General features: G+C 34.3%; 1 protein-coding gene across 2 annotated transcripts in view; it reads left to right on the forward strand.

The window, feature by feature from the left end:
- Positions 1-21,966, forward strand: part of LOC145287981 (filamin-B-like) — a 306,042-nt gene that overhangs the window by 119,516 nt on the left and 164,560 nt on the right. For both annotated transcript variants that reach the window (XM_080135974.1, XM_080135975.1), the window contains exons 7-10: positions 416-571; positions 2,522-2,650; positions 3,162-3,291; positions 7,437-7,574. In XM_080135974.1, coding sequence (XP_079992100.1) covers positions 416-571; positions 2,522-2,650; positions 3,162-3,291; positions 7,437-7,574 — 553 coding nt within the window. The remainder of the gene's footprint in view (positions 1-415; positions 572-2,521; positions 2,651-3,161; positions 3,292-7,436; positions 7,575-21,966) is intronic.

Below are 21,966 nucleotides of genomic sequence, written 5' to 3' on the forward strand. Positions count from 1 at the left end.
AGTCAAACATAGAGAGCAGTTGAGTTGTACCAAATATATGTTTGGATTGCAGAAAGGATCGTGAATTTTATAATTGAATTTATGTGTTGCATTAATTATTTTAGGGGGGGAGGACATGCTGCACAAATTAAAATTAGTTTACTTATGAAAAATTAAATACTTATGAAAAATTAAATACTTATGAAAAATTAAATACTTATAAAAAATTAAATACTTATGAAAAATTAAATACTTATGAAAAATTAAATACTTATGAAAAATTAAATACTTATAAAAAATTAAATACTTATGAAAAATTAAATGCACAATTCTTTCTGTTCTCTCAATTCTTAAGTTATTTTCTTTGGTTTCATTTTGAAAAGCGTTTATTTCAGTTGTAACAAGGTGTTATTTTCTTTCATTTTAATTTTTTTAGACCACTGCTCAGATGAATATATTAGACAACAATATTTCTGGGCAAAATATACAAATTGATGTCACTGGACCGAATTCCAAACCACCCGTGCATGTGAACTGGACTGGAAAGTCTGGAACTTTTACCTTTGTTCCTGTTGAGACTGGTCAGCATAAGGTATTTGACATTTTAAAAACTATTATTACGTTGTTGATGAAGGAGAAAAGCAGAAAGTATTCGTAAAAGTCAGTTATACATATAAATGCTGTCGATGTGGAGTCACAACAAATTGATGCTGTATGTATTAAAATGCTAAATTAAATCATAATAACTGATGAAATAATCACATGAAATATATCGAAAAAGAAATAATTTAGTATTAAATTGACACAAGTCTTGAGTGCCTTAGCACTCAAAAAGTGAAGTTTTAAATGTGGGGAAAATCCAGCTTCTCAAAATGGAGCTCACTGGGTTGAAAATAAAAATTAAAATTACCCAGTTTAGAAGGATTTCTTCTCCTCTAACTGAAAACAGAACAGATACATTTGATCGGAGTTGTTCTTTTCACAAGGTCAGTTCATTAAACATGGGTAGTCCAGCTCCCCTGCAGATACATTCTGCTGTAAGATTATGAAAATAGCTTGTATTTAACCTGTCTACATTACTTGGTAATATATCCTCAAGCGATCAGCTATAAATTAATCCTCCCTTGAAGGAGGAGAAAATAATGGCATCTTGAGTTTAAACAAAACAATGTTCCTCTGAATATTGCTATGTAACTATTTATTTTGTTGTCTTAGAAAAAAAAAAAATGGCATGGTCAGCAAGCCGATGCTTGAAATAAATAGCCAAAAGCCAGAAAGTATACTCACACTTTAGTGATTCACATACAATCCTTTTTCATCTTGCACACACATTCTTTCCACATTAGCGACAGTGAAATGAAGAGAAATTGCTACTCACTCACTAAGAAGAACAAGGTAAACCAACACACATACACAATACCATGCGGCCAAATTCTCACGTACGTATATTACACATATTATTCACACTATGAACATTTTGACTTGCAATTACTTACGCAACAAACACGAATTTGCATAAGTTAATATTTACTGACTGAATCTAGCCTTTATAAACTTATCAAATTTTAGATATAAAAATGCTTTGTTATAACTTCGTTTTTTGTAATTTTTCTTTTACAAAATTCTTTTTATTTATCTTCATTTTTATATGCACGTCTTCATTTTCTTCCTTCACTAAAAGATCACGTGTATCCCCAATTCATATTAAATGTTGGTGTGATTGTTGCTAATACCCAAAGATGCTATCATCGTCAAAAATGGCTCTATCAAGGCCAGGGGACCATGCCATATATACATATGTGTGTGTGTGTGTGTGTGTGTGTGTGTGTGTGTGTGTGTGTGTGTGTGTGTGTGTGTGTGTTTGTGTGTGTGTGTGTGTGTGTGTGTGTGTGTGCGCGCACTTTTGTTTTTTAATTATAAAAGCTTTTAATGCTTATAAGAAAGCACTAATAAATTCTTCTGTTGATAATTCGTCTTATGTGGACTATGTGTTGTAGAAGCGTTAGAGTTTTAAAAAATAAATTATTTCCTTTTATAAAACAAAGATTTATTAATTTTCACCTGAATACACACACAAGTAGGCAACTTTCTTTTATATAACAGACTCGCTGAAGTACCCGTCTATGCCGGGTTTCTCAACTTTTCTTGAATTTTATAGCGAAAATTAGAATTTAGTAACAATCTAGTTAATCATTCGATTGTCTTAGTTCTTACATTGAACATTCCAGAAAAGTTTTACTTTTATGCCTCGCATGCTGATTGGCTAATTGTTGAGTGGGCGTTTTTTGTTTAACACATGTGCATCATCATTATTGTTAATATAGTTGTGCTGACAACATTTCGAGTGCATTTTTGATGCTGACTTGAATTAATAATCAAATGAAAGTATTGGTATAGATAAGCAATTAGGCTAAATACAATTTTTCATTCCTTCCATTAATGTAAATTAGTTAACTTAATAAACATGTTTATGTAAAAGCTTAAAACTATCAGAAATCTAGTATTGACATTTCTCATCACATCTCCGTTTTTTTATGACTAGTTGACAGCTTTATGTGATGGCAAAATGATAAATGGATGTCCAAAAATCTTCAATGTGAATGCAGACCGATCCAAAGTCAGTTATTTGCAAATAGAAAATTGCTGCGTTGGAACAATAACTGAAGTTAAGGTAAGCCTAATTTTGTACATTTTTTTATATACAAAATAGAAAATTGCTTTTTAATTTTTCGTACACAACATTTAGGTATCAAGTTGTATATCAAGTACCGATAATTAATTTCATAACAGAATAGTTTGCCTAACTTTTAAATCTCCAAATTGAATTTTTTTTTTTTTAATCATATAATGCTACTGTGAGAACAGTTATTTTAATTTCCAGACCAAAATTTAGTAAACTCAACAACTAACTAAGGTGTCAGGTATTTTTCCCCATCCAAAATCCGTCGTGTAGGTTAACATAGTTGAAATTGTGAAGAAATTATTCATTTAGAAAGTGTTAAAATTATATTGTGGAACCTTCTATTTGATTTTTCAAGATATGAAGTAGAATATCACTGTCCATTGTTTAGATTTAATTCTTTATTTATTTATTGCTCGTAAGAGAAAATTTATCATGATTGAATTATCGATTATGGTGCTACATTACTCATATATGTTTTTTTTTTTTTTTTTTTAAAAAGGTGAATGCTGCATCTGCTGGTTATGGTGTTGTTCGAGTTGATGCCAAATCTCCAAGTGGGCGCATAAATAATCTACCAACTACTACTCAGAATGGTATTCATAATGCACATTTCACGCCAACAGAAGTAGGTGAGTCAACATCATCGTTTTTATATTTTATTACATCAACATCCGCATGAGAAAACGAGTATAAAACTGAATTATTTGTGTATGCACATACATACATTATGACTATTATTAATTATTTCACATATCCACATAAAGTGTTATAAGGAGATATAATATTTTAAGTGTGGATTTTCAGTGTTTACTTCCAGAGTGCTCAATACCTAACTAGTAAACTATGAAAATATATTTATGGCATTTAAGCTACACAAAGACCGCCACGTTTCATTTCCATAGGGAATCGTCAGGCTAAAATGCATGGAATTTGTGTTAAATACACATGCTGCTTAGTTTAGCTAGCTAACCAATAAGAGTTTTTATTAATCCTCTCACGGATTAATGTTTCCATTAACCCTTTCTTTTGTTCTATTTTGTATAGAGGCAAGTCATCCCTTTTTTGTGAATATATCAAGTTGATAAGTAACCTTATTTTCATAAGTCTGTGCTTGGAATACTTTTTCTATTTCAATTTTTAGCTGGTGGTTCAATTTAGTTTTTTATTTAATGATTTTATTTTAATGTTCCTATGCATTGTTATCACAAAAGTAAAATTTATTCTATTTATGCAGTTATTTGCTATTTCACTTTTACAGTTTAATAGGTTTTGGGTGTCTTTAAGTTTAGAATTTCAAATTTCCCATTCAGACATAATCCAGACGAGACATCTAGCTTTCTATATTTACTGGTCTATTGTACTATTTTCCACTCGAATGTTGGCAATCCTCCATTTTCTTTGAGCTCCCAGTAATGGTTCGCTAGTGCTGTTTTTATTCTGCGTGTTTTATTATTGAATGTGCTTTTATGATCATAATATTTGGTTTTAAAATCTCGGGAAGTCATATCCACATAGTACTTTTGGTTGTGGCTTGTTAAACAATGTTCTCAGTTGGATAAAGTACACAAGTTTTACAGTTACAGCTTTTCTCTTCAATATTAACTTTATTATTTCTATTTGGCAGATTGCTGTCATGGTTTTGGAATATTTTTATTTCTAGTCATTATATTTTTGTTCTACTTGTGTTATTTTTATTGTTGTTATATTAGTCACTTTTTTTGCGCAATTAAAATTTTTTCCCCCCTACTGCTCTCATTTATTATTTTGGTATTATGTACTTTAATTATCATTTCTAAGTTTCCACAGCAACGCTCGCACAATTTTAGGTTATTTTTATTGAATGTTTTATACAAGAGATTGGTTACAAGGATGTGATTTTTGAAAAACAGCATGTCAACTTTCATTGTTGGCTTAATTAGGAAAAGTGAGCCACCGATGAAAGTTGGTATGCTGTTTTCCTCTTCTTTTTATTTTTCAATCCCATTTGACTGGAGATCAACTTCTCTTTGGGCTACTGCACTGTCCAAAAAAACAAAAAAAAACAATTTCCATTATTTCAGCTGCTTTGAAAACTTTCCAACCGGACTATATGCATCATTACACTGGACTTAATTTTGGACTCCATTCTCTCTAAAGAACTATTTCCGCCTTTCGGGTTACTTTGAGAGAATTTTCATGCCAGCTGAAATATTATGCGCGGTTTGTTTTTATATTTTTTTTACAAATCCAACATTTTTTCACTTGTTTTTTTTTTGGCAATTTATGATTACAATAAATTTCGGTTTGACTTAATGCCATAACTAGCAAATTCTAGCATTGCTACAAATATAATTTGCTGATTTCTTTCTGTCCTCTGATGAGAAGAATAGCAAGAATAGCATTCTTTGAAACTCCGCAGAATAAGGACTTTGTAACGTGTTTTTTGGAGTATTCAGTCGAATAATAAATTTTGATTATAAATTTCAACTTACAGTATTAATTTTCTTTCTCTTATATATATATATATATATATATATATATATATATATATATATATATATATATATATAGTTAAATAGAATTGTAGAAGGTGGTACAATGCAGAGGTAACGGAAAGAAACAAGCTGAAGCAGGTGAGAAACTTTTATTAATACAAATTACAAATACATGTGTACATATTCATATATTTCTTATACACATGGATATACCACCAGACCGACTTTCCCAGGTGACCACTGTGCAAATATAAATATAATGTGTATAAGAAATATATGAAGATGTACACATGTATTTGTAAATTGTATTAATAAAACTTTTTCACCTGCTTCAGCTTGTTTCTTTCTGTTACCTCTGCATTGTACCACCTTCTATAATTCTATTTAATTACATACTATACAATGCTTCAAGCAAACTACATCCACCTCTTATATATATATATATATATATATATATATATATATATGTATAATGAAATCAGAAATAAACGTTGCATGCAACTTTCATATATCATCAGATCAATAAGGAAAGAATAAGAGAGAAAAATCTCTTTAAACTATGGCATTTCGAAGCTAACTGCTTCTCATTTTTTATTTAATATATTTAATTGTTTCTCTTAACATTGTCTATCTTCGTAAGGTTGCTTTGTTAAAGATATATTCTTTGCTAACTTCATAGCTTCATTATATATATATATATATATATATATATATATATATATATATATATATATATATATATATATATAGCTACTTAATTTACTCACATAAAATTGATATACGAAAATATAGATTTATGCATAAACTATTAAAATAATACTATAAAAGTATTTACTTCAAAAGTGCTCAATACGTAGGTAGAGCTAGTTAGTAAGTTATAAAATGTATATGGCGATTAAGCTACACTGAATATTCCGCATTTCATCCACTCTAGGACTCTTCAGGGTTATGTGCATAAGCCTGAAGAGTCCTAGAGTGGATGAAATGCGGAATATTCAGTGTAGCTTAATCGCCATATACATTTTATAACTTACTATATATATATTGTTTTTAAAATATAGTTATCCACTGACACTTGTTTTGCCATCTACGACTCATCAGAGTGGCTGAATCTAGTAGCCACTCCGATGAGTCATGGATGACGAAACACGTGTCAGTGGATAATTATATTTTAAAAACAATATTCCTTTTTGGGGGTACCAAATTTGTAGAAGGGAAAATATTCCCAACTCACATTTAGGTAAAAATGCACTTTCGTATAAATAATTGAATTCATTCAAAAAATATTGCAAAACAAAAACAAATAAATAACAGATATCTATATATATATATATAATGAAGCTATGAAGCTAGCAAAGAATATATCTTTAACAAAACAAACTTACGAAGATAGACAATGTTAAGAGAAACAATTAAATATATTAAATAAAAGATGAGAAGCAGTTAGCTTCGAAATGCCATGGTTTAAAGAGATTTTTCTCTCTTATTCTTTCCTTATTGATCTGATGATATATGAAAGTTGTGTAATATTCAAGATAGATAAATAACAGATAGATAGATAGATAGATAGATAGATAGATAGATAGATAGATAGATATCGGGTTATCTTAAAAGTCTGTGTCACTTCTTAGTAATTCATGTTTCTTTAACTTAGAATATGTCAAATTATTGACAAATACAATGTTTAGGTGCCACATGATCTGAATGAAAAGAACCCTTTAGATCACATTTCCAAAGAAAACGATCCTGGGATAAGCAAGATGATTCACTCTTAGTCATGCTAAAACTGATGTCGACCCTAACAAAGTTATGCTTTGTGTTTAGATGGATTGGAAAGGAATACTGTACTACTACCTAACCAGAAATTAATTCTTAAAAATATTGCTTACAACTGGATGAATTAAATGCAGCAACTCAAAACAAACATCTATGGTTGCCCAGCAGGAAGAGTGCCATATTCCATCACGATAATACCAGACTACATTGTTGTGCCTTGTTGTTATCATATCCTCCTTAGTCACTAAATATTTCTCCTTTGAATTATTATTTATTCAATTGACTGCAGAATAATTTCAATCGCAAAAACTCCAATTCTTTGGATTCCAATCAAAAAACATATTGATGAGTTCTATGCCATGAAACCACTGCAATTCTGTGAAAATGGAATTTTTAAATCGAAGAAAAGATAGATAATGGTTGTGCAACAAAATGGTTCATATTTTTTTTAATGTAATTGCTTTACTTTAAAATTCGGTAAAAACTTTCTGGACAACCTAATAACAGGTACTGTTTTGTTTCAGGCAACTGGCAAATGTCTGTGTATTATGATGACGAACATATCAGTGGAAGCCCTTTTGATGTTAATGTTTTTGATCCTTCCCAAGTGCAAATTTATGGTATTGATGGAGGAACTGTTGGGAAAGAACTCAATTTTAAAGGTAAAATGTTTTATTATTTGGTTTTTAGATTTTTATCCCAATTTTCAAGTGATTATTTCTTCACAAAGGAAATTAAAAATTTTGGAAAGCAATACAATGCAGAGATGGAACAAATTGAAACGAATTAAGATATATAATGGTGAAATAAGTTATGCAGATTCACCTTTTATAAGTTTCATTGTTTTTTTTGTTTTTTGTTTTTTGGTGATGATAACTTTTAAAACCTTTAATCTTTTTGGTTGAAAGGAAAACTTTTTTTTCAAAAATGTTCGAAATCATTAAAAATAATTTTTTTAAGAATCTTAAAATAGACAATCATAACTGATCGATAATATTTTACATGCCTTTGTATGTATCTGATGAGGTCTAATGAGGGACAATTTGATCAGTTCCTATTATACACGTTCAGAACCTCTCATCACCTCATCAACGTCCATAATGTACCATTATGATATAATTCTGGTGATGGTTTCAAAAACACCTCTCTTTCAATTTCATTTTCATGCAGAAATGCCAAAACAAAATCGTGTTGAATCTAAATAAAATGATGTATTTTTTTAATTTCTTCGCCAGAAGTGTTGCCGTATTGTATTTATCTTTCTGGGATTCAACATCTAAAAGTGCATTATAAACACATCATTTATATTTTGAACTTTTTTTTAGTATTCATCACTTCTTGGCTCAGTACTTCTGTACCTGTCAGCAACTTTGTTATGCTCATAATCTGACAACTACCATCTCATCATCCAAACAAACAATACTTGGACGTCTTTTCCGTAAACCTGTACATTTAGCGTAGTTCTCTATTTGGCTTCTTGCTACTGCTCCTGCGTCCAGTTCCACATTTTAGGTCTTATTTCTTCTAATTACAGTTTACCTAGTTCTACGTTATTGACACATATTAATATGTAGAATTTGTTTCAATTTCCTCTTGATACATTCTTTCATCTGGTTGATCATCTTTCTTAGATTTGATATCCCATCTTTCATTATAATCTTCATTTTAGTTACTGTCTTCTATCTCCTGTAAATACTAATGAATACATTTGAATGTCGTTATCTTGGTATTATTTTATCAGTTAACATTAGATGATATCTGCAATATGTTGTTCCATGACTAATTAATGCAGATTTTCCTTTCTGACCCATCACCATATCTTATCCCCCTCTAACCTTTCTTTTTTTTTGGGGGGGGTGCAGAATATCATTTCACTGTTCATTAATATCGATTTTGAGTAATGTTTTAATTTTGCTCGTAAAATCCTGCAAATGTTTTCATTCAATTCGTAATTAATAAAGTTATGTCTTGCACATTGCATCACTTTAAGATATTTTCCCACAAAATTGCTTGGGGTTGTTTCTCTTAATGTAGGTAGAGCATCAGTCAAAAGTGAAGAAAAATTTCATCAGATGCAAAATTGAAAATCTTATTGTCTTTTCATTGGTATCCTCCATCATACTTTGCAGATGTCACTTTGTTCAGTTATTATTACAGAAAAAAAAAAAACAGAGCTGGAGTCAAGATAACAAAAAGTTAAATTCAAATCTTGTGGATGAGAGATGATGGTTTACCTCGTGTGGACCTACAGAAAAATGATCCACTTTTTTTTTCAATTTTTTATTCTTTTGTTCTAGCTACCAGTTGCCAGACATTCACCCGCTATCTCATATATTACAAACAAAAGACCTTTTAAGGTTCTAACCGTTTCTTTTAAGTGCAATTGTCTTTTGCACTTGTTTCACTGAGTATAATTGCTAGGTAGTTTTTGAAATTCTTTTTCATTGAGTTCGTTTGCTCCTAATTACTGGAATGATGGAAATCTTCCTAAGATTCCAGTTTCTTTTCATATCGAATATAAGACTTTGGTATTTCGCTATCTTTTCCTTCTCAGCATCATTGTGTGCACTAACTTCTGCTAAGGTTGCTTCTTTTACCTTCTTGCCCCATATCACTAAGTCAGGTTTAATAGCACCGTTTTCTTGGTGTAGAAATTACATAGTCATAGTGAATGGTGTATGAATTATTTCCAACTGTTCTTTCTGGAATATATTTCATTTAAGCAAATGCAAATATTATAAAAGTACTTGAATGAATAATAAATAATGTAAGAGTTATTAGATATAGGAGTTATTATTTGGAGAGTTCTTAAATGTTAGTATTTCAATTCATGCAGATTAATGTGTGTGTGTGTGTGTGTGTGTGCGTGCGTGCGAGAGAGAGAGAGAGAGAGAGAGAGAGAGAGAAAAAGAGAGAGAGATCGTATTAATAATTAATTTCTTGTGGTGAAAGAAAGTTTAATTGAAGTCAATGTTAAAGAGAGTCGAAATGCAAGGAAGCACGAAGATACATGATTTGAGCTTGTTTCAACTTGAATGTTCAATATTTATTTTCTCTGGCTTGCTTTACCTAAAGTTTTTTCTTTGCTTCTTTGGTCACGTGTGGGCATTAAGACTGATTGGTTAATGAATATTTTTGTAATATCGGAAATGGCTTTAAATTATGTTGCAGGTGATTAATATTATATCATTTAAACTCTTAGCTGTCAAAAGATAAACGTTCGTTTAGATTCTACAAGTTATTATTTTTATTATATTACTTCTTCCAAGAAGATTATTCCTTTCAATCAAGTTTATCTCTTTGTGTATAATCTAACTTCACATCATTTGACCAATCGTCACCAAACTTTGTCAAAATATCGACCTAAACACATATTTAAATCATTCGTTGACATCTATGCTGATGACACGACCATCTACGGCAACACATCAAAGGCTGTAAATGACAAAGTTCTCTCTGATTCTCTCTCCTCTGATCTCGAGCGCGTGGTTCAGTGGGGGAAGATGTGGCTGGTTACCTTTAATGCATCCAAAACCAAACTGCTATCCTTACATCATCAACGCTCTGATCCCCATCTGGCATCAATTGTGATGGATGGCTCTCGTCTGGGTGAGGCCCCGTGTTTTGACAAGCTTCTGGGTTTGACCTTTACTCCTGATCTGAAATGGAACACGTACATCAAGTCTGTTGCCAAGGTCGCTGGAAAGATGGTGGGATCCTTCTACCGCTCCAGAAGATATCTCACTACGGATGCAATTCTCTATCTATATAAAAGCCAAGTACGTCCAAGGATGGAATACTGTTGCCATATCTGGGCAGGAGCTGCTAAAAACAGCCTATCCTGCCTTGACAGAGTACAAAATAGACTTCGTGGCTTGGTGGGGGATGCCCTTTTCTCTACCCTGCAACCTCTCTCCCACAGAAGAGACGTTGCGAGCCTGTCCTTGTTTTATCGTTATTTCCATGGCAGATGCTCGTCTGAACTCCAATCTCTGGTCCCCCCTCGCCAATCTTTCACGAAAAACACCCGTCTAGCTGAATCCACTGTGAAAAATTTCCCCCACTCTATATCTGTGCCTAAATCAAAACGCAGATTCCATGAACAAAGCTTCTTTCTTAGAACTGCACGCCTGTGGAACTCTGTTCCGTCTGCCTGCTTCCCTCCGGACTACAACTTGGATGTCTTCAAGTCCAATGTTAACAAATTCCTAATGAACCGCCCCCTTAAGTAAACATTTCAGCAAATCTCCTCACTAACGTAATGTACTTGCAATAACCCTTATCCCTGAGTGGCTTCCGGGCCTTGATAAGTGGTGATCACTGTGTAAAAAAAAAAAAAAAAAAAAAACTTAAAACTGATTTTATTTTAAGATATTTAGGTCGATTATCAAGAAAAAGGTGAAAGTCATGTTATGGTGATTTTTTTTTTTTTTTTTTTTACACAGGCATCACCACATTATCAAGGCCAAGAGGCCACTGGAGGATAAGGGTTAAAGAGTTTACAGTAGAAATTGGACAATATAGTAATCATTAGTAATGAACATTTGGTAAATTTGATATCTTATATGGAACGGCTCATCAAGAACTTATTTACGTTAGACTTGAAGACAACTATATTGTAGTCAGCCGGAAAGCAGGAAAACGGAAGACAATTCCACAGGCGTGCAGTTCTAAGAAAGAAGCTTTGTTCATGGAATCTACATTTAGGTTTAGGCACAGATAAAGAGTGGGGGGAATTATTGATAGTGTTTTCAGCTAGACGAGTGTTTCTTGTGAAAGTTTGGCGAGGGGGGACCATAGACTGAAGCTCAGTCAAACACTTTCCATGAAAATAACGATACATCAGAGACAAACTCGCAACATCTCTTCTGTGAGATAGAGGTTGCAAGGAAGAGAAAAGGACATCTCCTACGAGGCTACGAAGTCTATTTTGAACTCTATCAAGGCAGGACAAGTCCTTTCTAGCAGCTCCTGCCCAGATGTGGCAACAGTATTCCATCCTTGGACGTACCTGGCTCTTATATAGAGAATTGCATCAGCAGTGAGATATCTACTGGATCGATAGAAAGATCCCACCATCTTTCCAGTGGCCTTGGCAACAGATTTGATGTACGTGTTCCATTTAAGATCAGGAGTAACGATCAAGCCCAGAAGCTTATCAAAACTTGAGGCCTCCTGAAGACGAGAGCCATTCATTTCAGTTGATGCCAGATGGGGATCAGAATGTTGATGATGTAAAGAGAGAAGCTTGGTTTTAGATGCATTAAAAGTAACTAGCCACTCCTTTCCCCATTGTACCACGTGCTCAAGATCAAAGGAGAGAGAATTGGAGAGACCTTTGTTGTTTACTGTCTTAGATGTTCTACCATAAATGGTGGTGTCATCAGCATAAATGTCAACAAATGATGTAAGGATGTGATTTGGAGGATCATTAATGTAGATCAGGAATAGAGTTGGGCCCAGGATGAACCCCTGAGGGACTCCAGCATTAATACTGTGAGCTTCTGATTTTTGCCCATCAACTACTACTCTTATGAACCTATCAGAAAGAAATGATTTAATAATTGAGAAGACATTCCAGCTATACCATAGCTAGAGATCTTGTGAAGTAAACCTTTATGCCATACCCTATCAAAGCCTTAGATATGTCAAGAGCAATTGCCCTAGAAAAGTTGCCTTCGTCAAGAGATTTGCTAATCCTATGAGATATAACTGTAAGCACATCTGCTGTAGATCTAGCAGAATGGAAACCATATTGAGTGTCACTAAAAAAGTTATTTTTGTTGAGATGGTTGATTACTTCTGTATTTAACACAGATTCCAGCAACTTACTCATGACGCACAGGAGACTTATTGGCCTGTACTGAGAGGGGGATGAGCGATCACCTGAATTCTTAAATACAGGGCATACTGATGAGATTTTCCAGGGTGATGGGAAGCTATTCTCCTTAAGACAGCGTTTAAACAGTTTTGTAAGTATGGGCGCTAGTTCTGGTTGAAGTTTTTGGAGTACTATAATTGGAATACCATCAGGGCCAGTTGCTTTACTCGAATCAAGGTTTTTGATTAGCTTGGCAACATCACATACAGATATTTGTATATCACATAGCGTGTTTTCTGATACAGGAGGAAATATTGGGGTTGACGGCCTTGGTCGCAAAGGGTAGAATTAGCTGCAAAGTTCTTGGCAAAGAGTTTGGCTTTGTCTGATGTTGACGAGATGACCTCAGGTCCATTGATGATAGTTGGGATAGAGCACATGCTTCTGTTCAGGATTCTGTTTGCTATTTGCCAAAACTGGTGGGAACCAAGCCGCTGCTCAGCTACTTTGGACTTGACGGATTGAGCATACAACTCTCTTGCGTTCTTTATTACTTTCTTAAAATGGTTGCTGGCAGTCCTGAAAGCGGCTTTAGTTTCCATACATCTATTACGTTGGAAGCAGTGGAAAAAGTGATTTCTGTGCGCAATGGCAGCAGCACATTCTGGAGAGTACCATGACTGGCTGTTAGGTTTTTGCTGAAACTTTTTCGAGGGTATGAAACGGTCTATACCTACAATTAACCATTCCGTCAGGTCTGATAATATAGAGGACACATCCTTTTTAAACATGGAACGCAGAGGTAGATCCGATATAAATGTGCGGAAGCTATCCCAGTCAGCCTTAGTGTATCGATATACTGTACGATGGAGAGGTACGTCTGGGGACTTATTAGATTTCATTTTTATCTTAATTGATACAACAGAGTGCTCGGAAGATTCAAGAGGAGACAGAACAGAAACTGAACATAGTTCAGGGAAAATTGTGAGAAAAAGGTAGACTCGCATACTGGCCGTCATTGTCGGGCACATGGGTGAGTTCGTGAACAATCTGAGTGAGGTCATAAGCAATGGAGAAATCATGACAGAACCTCCCCTCATCATCGGTCTTGTTTGAGTGGGTCAACCATTCCACATTGTGAACATTGAAGTCTCCACATACGTGAATGTTAGCTGAAGGATAAGCAGATAGGATTTGGTCAATTTTCTCAGATATGCTTTTAAAGATAGTAACTCCGCTGTTGTGGGGGTGATAGAGAGTAAATATAAATGCAGTAGTGTGAGCTAATGCAACCCGGAAGCACATATAGGGTAAGTTAGTATCTTCTCTGGAGATGTCCCTACCACATGGAAAGCCATCTTTAATATAGGCACATATTCCATGCCCATGGCGATCTTGGGGGTCAGATTTAGAAGTTAAGTTAGAGTATCCTTTAATTGCAAACTCTTCTAGGGAAATAGCCTGTCCAATGTCAGTTTCGCTTAAAAATAAAAGGTCTGGTTTAGTCTCCTGTAATTGGGTTTCAACCTCTGGAAGGTTAGAATGTAGACCCCTGATGTTGGAGAAGGAGACATGGTAATAGGGGTCTACGTTGGAAGTTGGAGAACCGGTTTTGTTGATTCTGTTCTATCATATAACAAATTCTTGAATTCTATCTCACCGTCACTTCCTCAAGCATTCCAAGTTCATTCTTGCATACTAATTTCACTCTTTAGCTTGAATTTTCTTCCTTGATAATTCAGTGGACCAAAACAGCAAACACGGTGTAACTAAGCTGGATTTTTTTTTTTTTTTTTTTGCCTTGTGCTCTATTAAGTTTAGCAAAGAATGTACTGATTCACTCAAGTGTAACGACCAGCACATTACATTGCTTCATATTTCCATTTAGTAGGGTCGTTTCCTAGAAAGAATCTACATTATTTTCTACTCTGATACGAATTTTTACATACAACTGACTTCTTTTAATATTTAAAAACTTCATTTCATAAAACGGATCACAAAAAGTGATTTTTTTTAAATCTATGATCAACTTTTCATTGACTCAGGTAATCCTTTCTTTTACTTTCTTCACTGAATTGTTTTAGACCAAAAATGTATTACTAACATTTATGTTGTTACTAGAAAATTATCATTAAAATGTTTTGATCTTTAAAATATTTGATCTTTAAAATATTTTGATCTTTAAAATATAAGCTTGAATTAATTGGCGATATTCCATTTTTTTTTTCTTTTTTACACGGTGGTCACCACTTATCAAGGCCCGGAAGCCACTCAGGGATAAGGGTTATTGCAAGTACAGTACATTAGTGTGGAGATTTGATGAAGTGTTTACTTAAGGGGGCGGTTCATTAGGAATTTGTTAACGTTGGACTTGAAGACATCCAAATTGTAGTCAGGTGGGAAGCAGGCAGACGAAACAGAGTTCCACAGGCGTGCAGTTCTAAGAAAGAAGCTTTGTTCATGGAATCCACGTTTTGATTTAGGCACAGATAAAGAGTGCGGGGAATTTTTCACAGTGGATTCAGCTAGACAGGTGTTTTTCATGAAAGATTGGCGAGGGGGGACCAGAGATTGGAGTTCAGACGAGCACCTGCTATGGAAATAACGATAAAACAAGGATAGGCTCGCAACGTCTCTTCTGTGGGAGAGAGGTTGCAGGGTAGAGAAAAGGGCATCCCCCACTAAACCACGAAGTCTATTTTGTACTTTGTCAAAGCAGGATAGACTGTTTTTAGCAGCTCCTGCCCAGATATGGCAGCAGTATTCCATCCTTACAACATTACTATTATATAAGCACTAAATAATTTCAAACAAGAATATTTAATCTAAATTCATTTTAAATAATACTGTTTAGTTATCTATGTCAGTCACATTTATAACATACTTAATTATGTTATGAATTTTAGACTGACATCATTTCTGCTGTTCTTCTTATTCATTCATTTATTTATTTATTTATAATGTTTTGTTTAAGATTCAAAGTGATTTTTCTTTAACACTGCATCATAATAACTGAAAAAGTTTTCAAGTAGCCTTTGATGCTAGTAACTTCAGAGTTGTTTTTAAAATCAGAATACTTTAAAGCAGTGTTTCTCAACCTATTCTAATTGTGGCCTGCTTCAGTTCAATGTGAGTACTCTATGGCCCTTTGATGTCAATTTGAGTTCTTATCCACTCTCTCGTTCCACAAAGTAATACTTTAAATAATACTATAATAAAAATACAAACTTCAATTGTAAATTAATGACAAAAAATAAAATAAAAGTTGAAATACAATTTGGTGAAAAACTTAATTTAAAAACAAAACTGGGTGTTTTAACTTTAATAAATTCAAAAGTTATTTTTGCAAAGACAGTTAGAGGAACAAATGGATTATTAACTTCATTTGATATTTCACTTATTACTAAATTCAATATTTTAAATAATAACTATTACTTACAAAATACTGCATATCTATATATTGTGTGCCGAAATTTTCTGTAGCTTCAAATAGATTCTCATTTTTCTAATGTGGCCTTATGGTACCTGGAACTATCCCATCGCCATATTACTTGCAATACTGGTTTTAAGAGTTGTGTTTGAATTGCAACAAATTACTAGTTCATGTGATGTTGTCAATTGATGACAATCAAAAATGGAGACAAAATTAATTAACCCTCATGATTTCATCTGTTAATATATGATCAGGTATTATCATATAAGTTTAGAATTTCAAGAATGTATATTTGCATCTCGGCATCTTCTATTAGGATATTTGTAAATAGTACTTAGTAAATTAAATTTTATATTAAACTTTTGTCTAGAGGGTATTTATTTAATTATTTAGGCGATAAATATTTAAATAATCTAAACAATTATTCAGCATCTATTGATGATCAAAGTCGTCTGCATCGTTGTTATAGCTAATCTAAGTCAATGATAAGCCACACCCCTTTTCATTCAGATAGTATGGTTGCTCAATAGTGGAATAAATCCAAACTTTTCAAAATCCTGGTTTTTAAATTTTACTAAATTTTCCAACTTAATTTTTATTTCAACATACTTAACCTAAAATGAAAATAAATTTATCTTCCCAATTAAGAATCTTTCATTTTTATCATTATTTATTTTGTTTTATTTTTATTTTATTTTTTTATATTATTGCTAGTGCTATGATGTTTTCATAGTAGGGAATGGTGACACAGGTAATTCACTTACTCTAGTTAACATTTCTATTTTTAGCAATAAACGCTTTATTACGAATGTGGTAGTCAAAAAAATGTTTGCAAAATATAAATGAAACTTTTTAACTACATTCGTAATAAATCATTTATTTCTAATGTTTATGATGGCTATAAAACAAATGGCTTCCATACTAAAAAAAAAACATCTGATAAATAGACAGTGTCCTTTTTGTGTAATCTTTATATCAAAATGCTTATACTTTACTTCCTTTAAATGAAGTTACAACAGCTACCTTCAATATCACAATTAAAATATTGTTTAAGATTTTCTAATAAAGGCTAAAAGCAAATGACGATCTAGGATCTTGGATTTAATTTACAACAATGTTATTATCGTTGATTGGTTGGTTGGTTGGTTGGTTGGTTGGTTGGTTGGTTGTTTTTGTTTTATGGCATATCAACCTTTTTCAGGTTATTTTAATGCCGAATCCAGTTATTTTGAGGAACGATTTTTAATGGAGTATATATATATTTTTTTAAAGTCAGATTCTATTTAACTCATAGTTGGGGCCCTAACAGGTACTACCACTCTGGGTCAGAGTGGACCTGGGAGCAATGGCAATTAAAGGGTGGCTCCACACTCCCTAAGGCCCGCAGGGTGGGGCCGCATCATCGGATATAGTTTTAGGTCATATCCAGGACCGTTATTATTGTTATGGTTGAGATAATTTAATTGTTTTAATAAATTACGATAACATTTAGACAACAATAAAAATTGCTCATTGGATGTTAATTTATATTGATGTGGACATGCATTGATGTGTGTGTGTGTGTGTGTGTGTGTGTGTGTGTGTGTGTGTGTGTGTGTGTGTGCATATATTTATATACATACATACACACACACACACACACACACACACATATGTATGTATATGCACATATATATATGCACATATGAATTGTCATTTACTGTTAGAAGGAAAGTAGTAGCAGTACCTATATGAGCCAATTGTTGTTGTTGTTGTTGTTACTGTATGTACACGGGAATATATGTATTTTGCTGGTTCGAAAAACAAATCTAAACATTCCAAACAACTGCAAAAATTCAACAGGTTATGTGCTCTGTAAATCAACAAGTTATGGTTCATTTGTAATTGATTTTATTTCAACAGAGGCGAAACTGATTTTCAGTTGTGGAAAATAAAGTTCGCTCCAAATCATTGCTTACAAAAATTGTCTCATATTCTAGAGACAAATATCGACACAAATGAAGATTCTTCCTACAAAAGGAAGAATGCAAAAGTATTTGCATTAAGGATGCAACCTTTGGTGATAAAAGGCTTCATTAATAATAAGAGACGTAAAAAATAATGGAAGAATAGTAATGTGGATAATCATTTTATCAGAAATAGCAAATCAAGAATCATAGCAGTCTTTACAGAATTGACATAATTAAAACTGAAGCACAAATGATACCTATATTATATTATAATTTTATTTATTATATTATTCAATATATTATATTATAATTTTATTTATTATATTATAATATATATTATATTATTATATTATTATATTATAAAGGATGAAAATGATTTAATCTTTGGAATATTTCTGCTGAGGAGTTCAGGTCAAATGATAACCAACGTCAACATTATTGGCCAAAGCATGTCTGAAAGTTGGTCAGGTTACTGGATGCATGCCAATATCCTGATGAGAGGTCCACTTTTGTGAAAATTTCTGCATCTCCCATGTCATGAAGGACATCCTCACGTGTTGGTATGGTGTAGTGCTCTCTCATGAGTGCTTTGTTGAGCTCATGAGGATCCAGGCGTATTCTCATTGTCTCATTTTTCGAGAGCTAGGCCGCTAATGTTTACATCCAGGCCTCCACAGGAAGAAGTGAATATTTTGTGCAGTACTATAATATTATTTAGGAAGCCATTCTTAACATGGGGAGGGTGTTTTGTAATTATTCTGTACTTTCACCTAACAATTTAATAAAAAAAGATATAATGAAACTTGAAAATACTATTTAAAAAAATAGCACGGTAATGTTATGTTCAGAATGAAGATGACACAGAACTAAGTGTAATAGCAGTTTTATTGAGTGGCTATCTTACAATGAGAAGTCCTCCTCTTTTTATAGGAGAGTTATGTAGAAAGAGGAGAGAGCTAGGGAGGGCAGTGGTGAGGGTTTGGTTATACATAACACTCCCCTCCTCCGTCAGGGCGGGTGTTTGTTCATTTTGTTTTCTTCTTAGGTGGAAGGAGTAGGGACTGGGTTTTGAATGGCAACATGGGGGAAGATGGATTGTTCATTCGTTGTAGCATGCAGTATAATGTGTCCTGATTGCGTAGTCAGCTGTTGGCTGTCATTCCTTTCATAAATCCTTTCTTCAGCCGACTCGGTTTCCTATGCAAGCCTTTCTCTTTGTAGTATGGGTTTGTCAAACTGTATTTGGGACTGAAGGTGAACATCAGCTGTGCATGTAGTCTAATGGTGTCCTATGTTTTGACTTGGGTGTTTTACACAGCAATCACCTGTTTCCGGGACATAACTGTCCGTCTCTTAGTTCTACTTCATAGGACCTACCAGTCATTTGTTTTTTGGGCTGTTACTTCCCTCCACTCTCTTATGTAGGGATTGGATGGCTGGACTTGAACATTGTCACTGATGTTGATGCCGTTCAGCTCTTTCCCTGTCTCACAAAGCTACTAAAAACTCACTCCGCGTTTCGGCTCTATTCTTCACACTAACTACTAACAAGTATCGCATCATGTATTGGGGGCCATTGTTGGTCATTATTTTATCCAAATGACTAAAAAGCAAGGTATAATATTTCATTTTGTCTGCCATTGCCTTGCTGATTACTGGTACTGACATTTCGTCGACAATGGGATACTTGGAGTATCTGTCGACAGTAAGCAGGAACTACTGTCTGTCAATCTCGAATAGGTCGGATGCGATGAGCTTCCAAGGCTGGGAGGGAATGTCATGTGGGAGCAGTGGTTCATACCTATATGCATCCTGGTATTCTTTGCAAAATGTGCACAACCTGCACATCCTTTCAATATTCTTGTTGATATTGACCTGGTACACGCTTTCTCTGGCGAGCCTGCATATTTTCTATATGCCTTGATGGGCTTGGTGGAGCTGGTGGAGGATGTCCTCTCTCATGGAATCTGGGATGAGTACTTGTCGGCCTTTGAATAAGATTCCAGATTCGATGGCAAGTTCATCATGGAAGGACCGGTATGGGCAGATCTCTGTGGGTATCTAACGGATATTGTCAGGCCATCCCTGATGTATGACCTCCTTGACAAGATTCATGGTTGGGTCTTTTACTGTCTCAGTACGTAGTATCTTCTGCTTTTAACATGAGAAGTTGATGGTTGAGATGGTTTGGTCCTCACTGACCTCAGTATTTATGCCGTCCACGTTCTCGTCCAGCTCAATTGATATGTTGTTTTCGAGATTAGGTAGTCAACTTAGGGTGTCAGCGAGGATCATTTTGCTGCCTGGTCTGTAGATGATTCGGTATAAGTAGCCCTGGATGGTGTGGTGCTGAATGCAGTGGTTTGCCGCATATTGTGACCAGTGGCTTATGGTCTGTGATAACGGAGAAGGCTTTTCCATAGAGGTATGTGTGGTATCGATGAACACCATGCACTATGGCCAACATCTCCTGTTCGATGTTGCTGTATCTGCTTTGGGCATCAGTTAGTGTTTCGGAACCAAATGCAATTGGTTTGCTAACTTGAGTCAGTGCCACTCCCAGGCCATTCTGCAAAGCATCCACTTTGAGCATTCTAGGCTTGACCATGTCATAGTATGACAGGCATGTGTTGTGGGAGATCATTTTCTTGAGCTGGCCGTAGTACTTTTGATGGTTGGGGTCCCAAACCCAGGATCCTGAAATTTGAGAAGACCGCACAGTGGGTAAGCTTTTTCAGCAAAGTTAGGAATATATGGGACAGGTAATTCAACATACCTAGAAAACGTTGGAATTCCCCCTTATTTTGTGTATTTGGCATTTCCTTTATGTCACGCACCTTGTCCAGATTTGGCTTGATTCCATTGAGGGTGTAAATGTTTCCAAAAAAAGATATGCTGTGTTGCTTTATGAAGCATTTTTTGCTATTAAAAATGAGCCCCGTTTCGGACACTCGGGCCATGAGATTACGCAGGTTTTTGTCATGATCCTCATCATTCAGACCATCTAGGCCTTCTAGGATTTGATCCATTTTTGCTTGGAAGATATCTTGTGAGATGTTAATGTCAAATTAGATGTTTCCAGTGCACTGCAAAAGAGTAATAAAAAATGCAAGAGAGCTATATGCTCAGTTCATTAAATTCAAAGTAGCTGAGCAGCGGCTTGGTTCCTACCAGTTTTGGTAAATAGCAAACAGGATCCTGAACAGAAGCGTGTGTTTTATCCCAACCATCATCAATGGACCTGAGGTCATCTCGTCAGTATCAGACAAGGCCAAACTATTTGCCAAGAACTTTGAAGCTAATTCTACTCTATACAATGAAGGCCATCAACTCCCTGTATTTCCTCCTATAACAGACAACACGCTATGCAACATACAAATATCTGTGCGTGAGGTCGCCAAGCTAATCAAGAACCTTGATTTCAGTAAAGCAACTGGCCCTGACGGCATTCCAATTATAGTGTTTAAAAAGCTTCAATCAGAACTTGCTCCCATACTTACAAAACTGTTTAAGCATTGCCTTAAGGAGAAGTGCTTCCCAACACCCTGGAAAACCTCATCAGTATGCCCTGTATTTAAGAACTCAGATGATAAGTCATCTTCCTTCTCAGTACAGACCAATAAGTCTTCTGTGTGTCATGAGTAAGTTGCTGGAATCCATATTAAATAAAGAAGTAGTCAACCACCTCAGCAGAAATAACCTTCTTAGTGACATGCAATATGGTTTCCGTTCTGCTAGATCTACAGCAGATGTGCTAACGGTTATATCTCATAGGATTAGTGAATCTCTCGACAAAGGCTTCCTTTCTAGGGCAATTGCTCTCGACACATCAAAGGCCTTTGATAAGGTAT

Source organism: Euprymna scolopes, chromosome 11 (genome assembly GCF_053919585.1).
Source record: "Euprymna scolopes isolate OS-2025 chromosome 11, ASM5391958v1, whole genome shotgun sequence".
Classification (NCBI taxonomy): Eukaryota; Metazoa; Mollusca; class Cephalopoda; order Sepiida; family Sepiolidae; genus Euprymna; species Euprymna scolopes.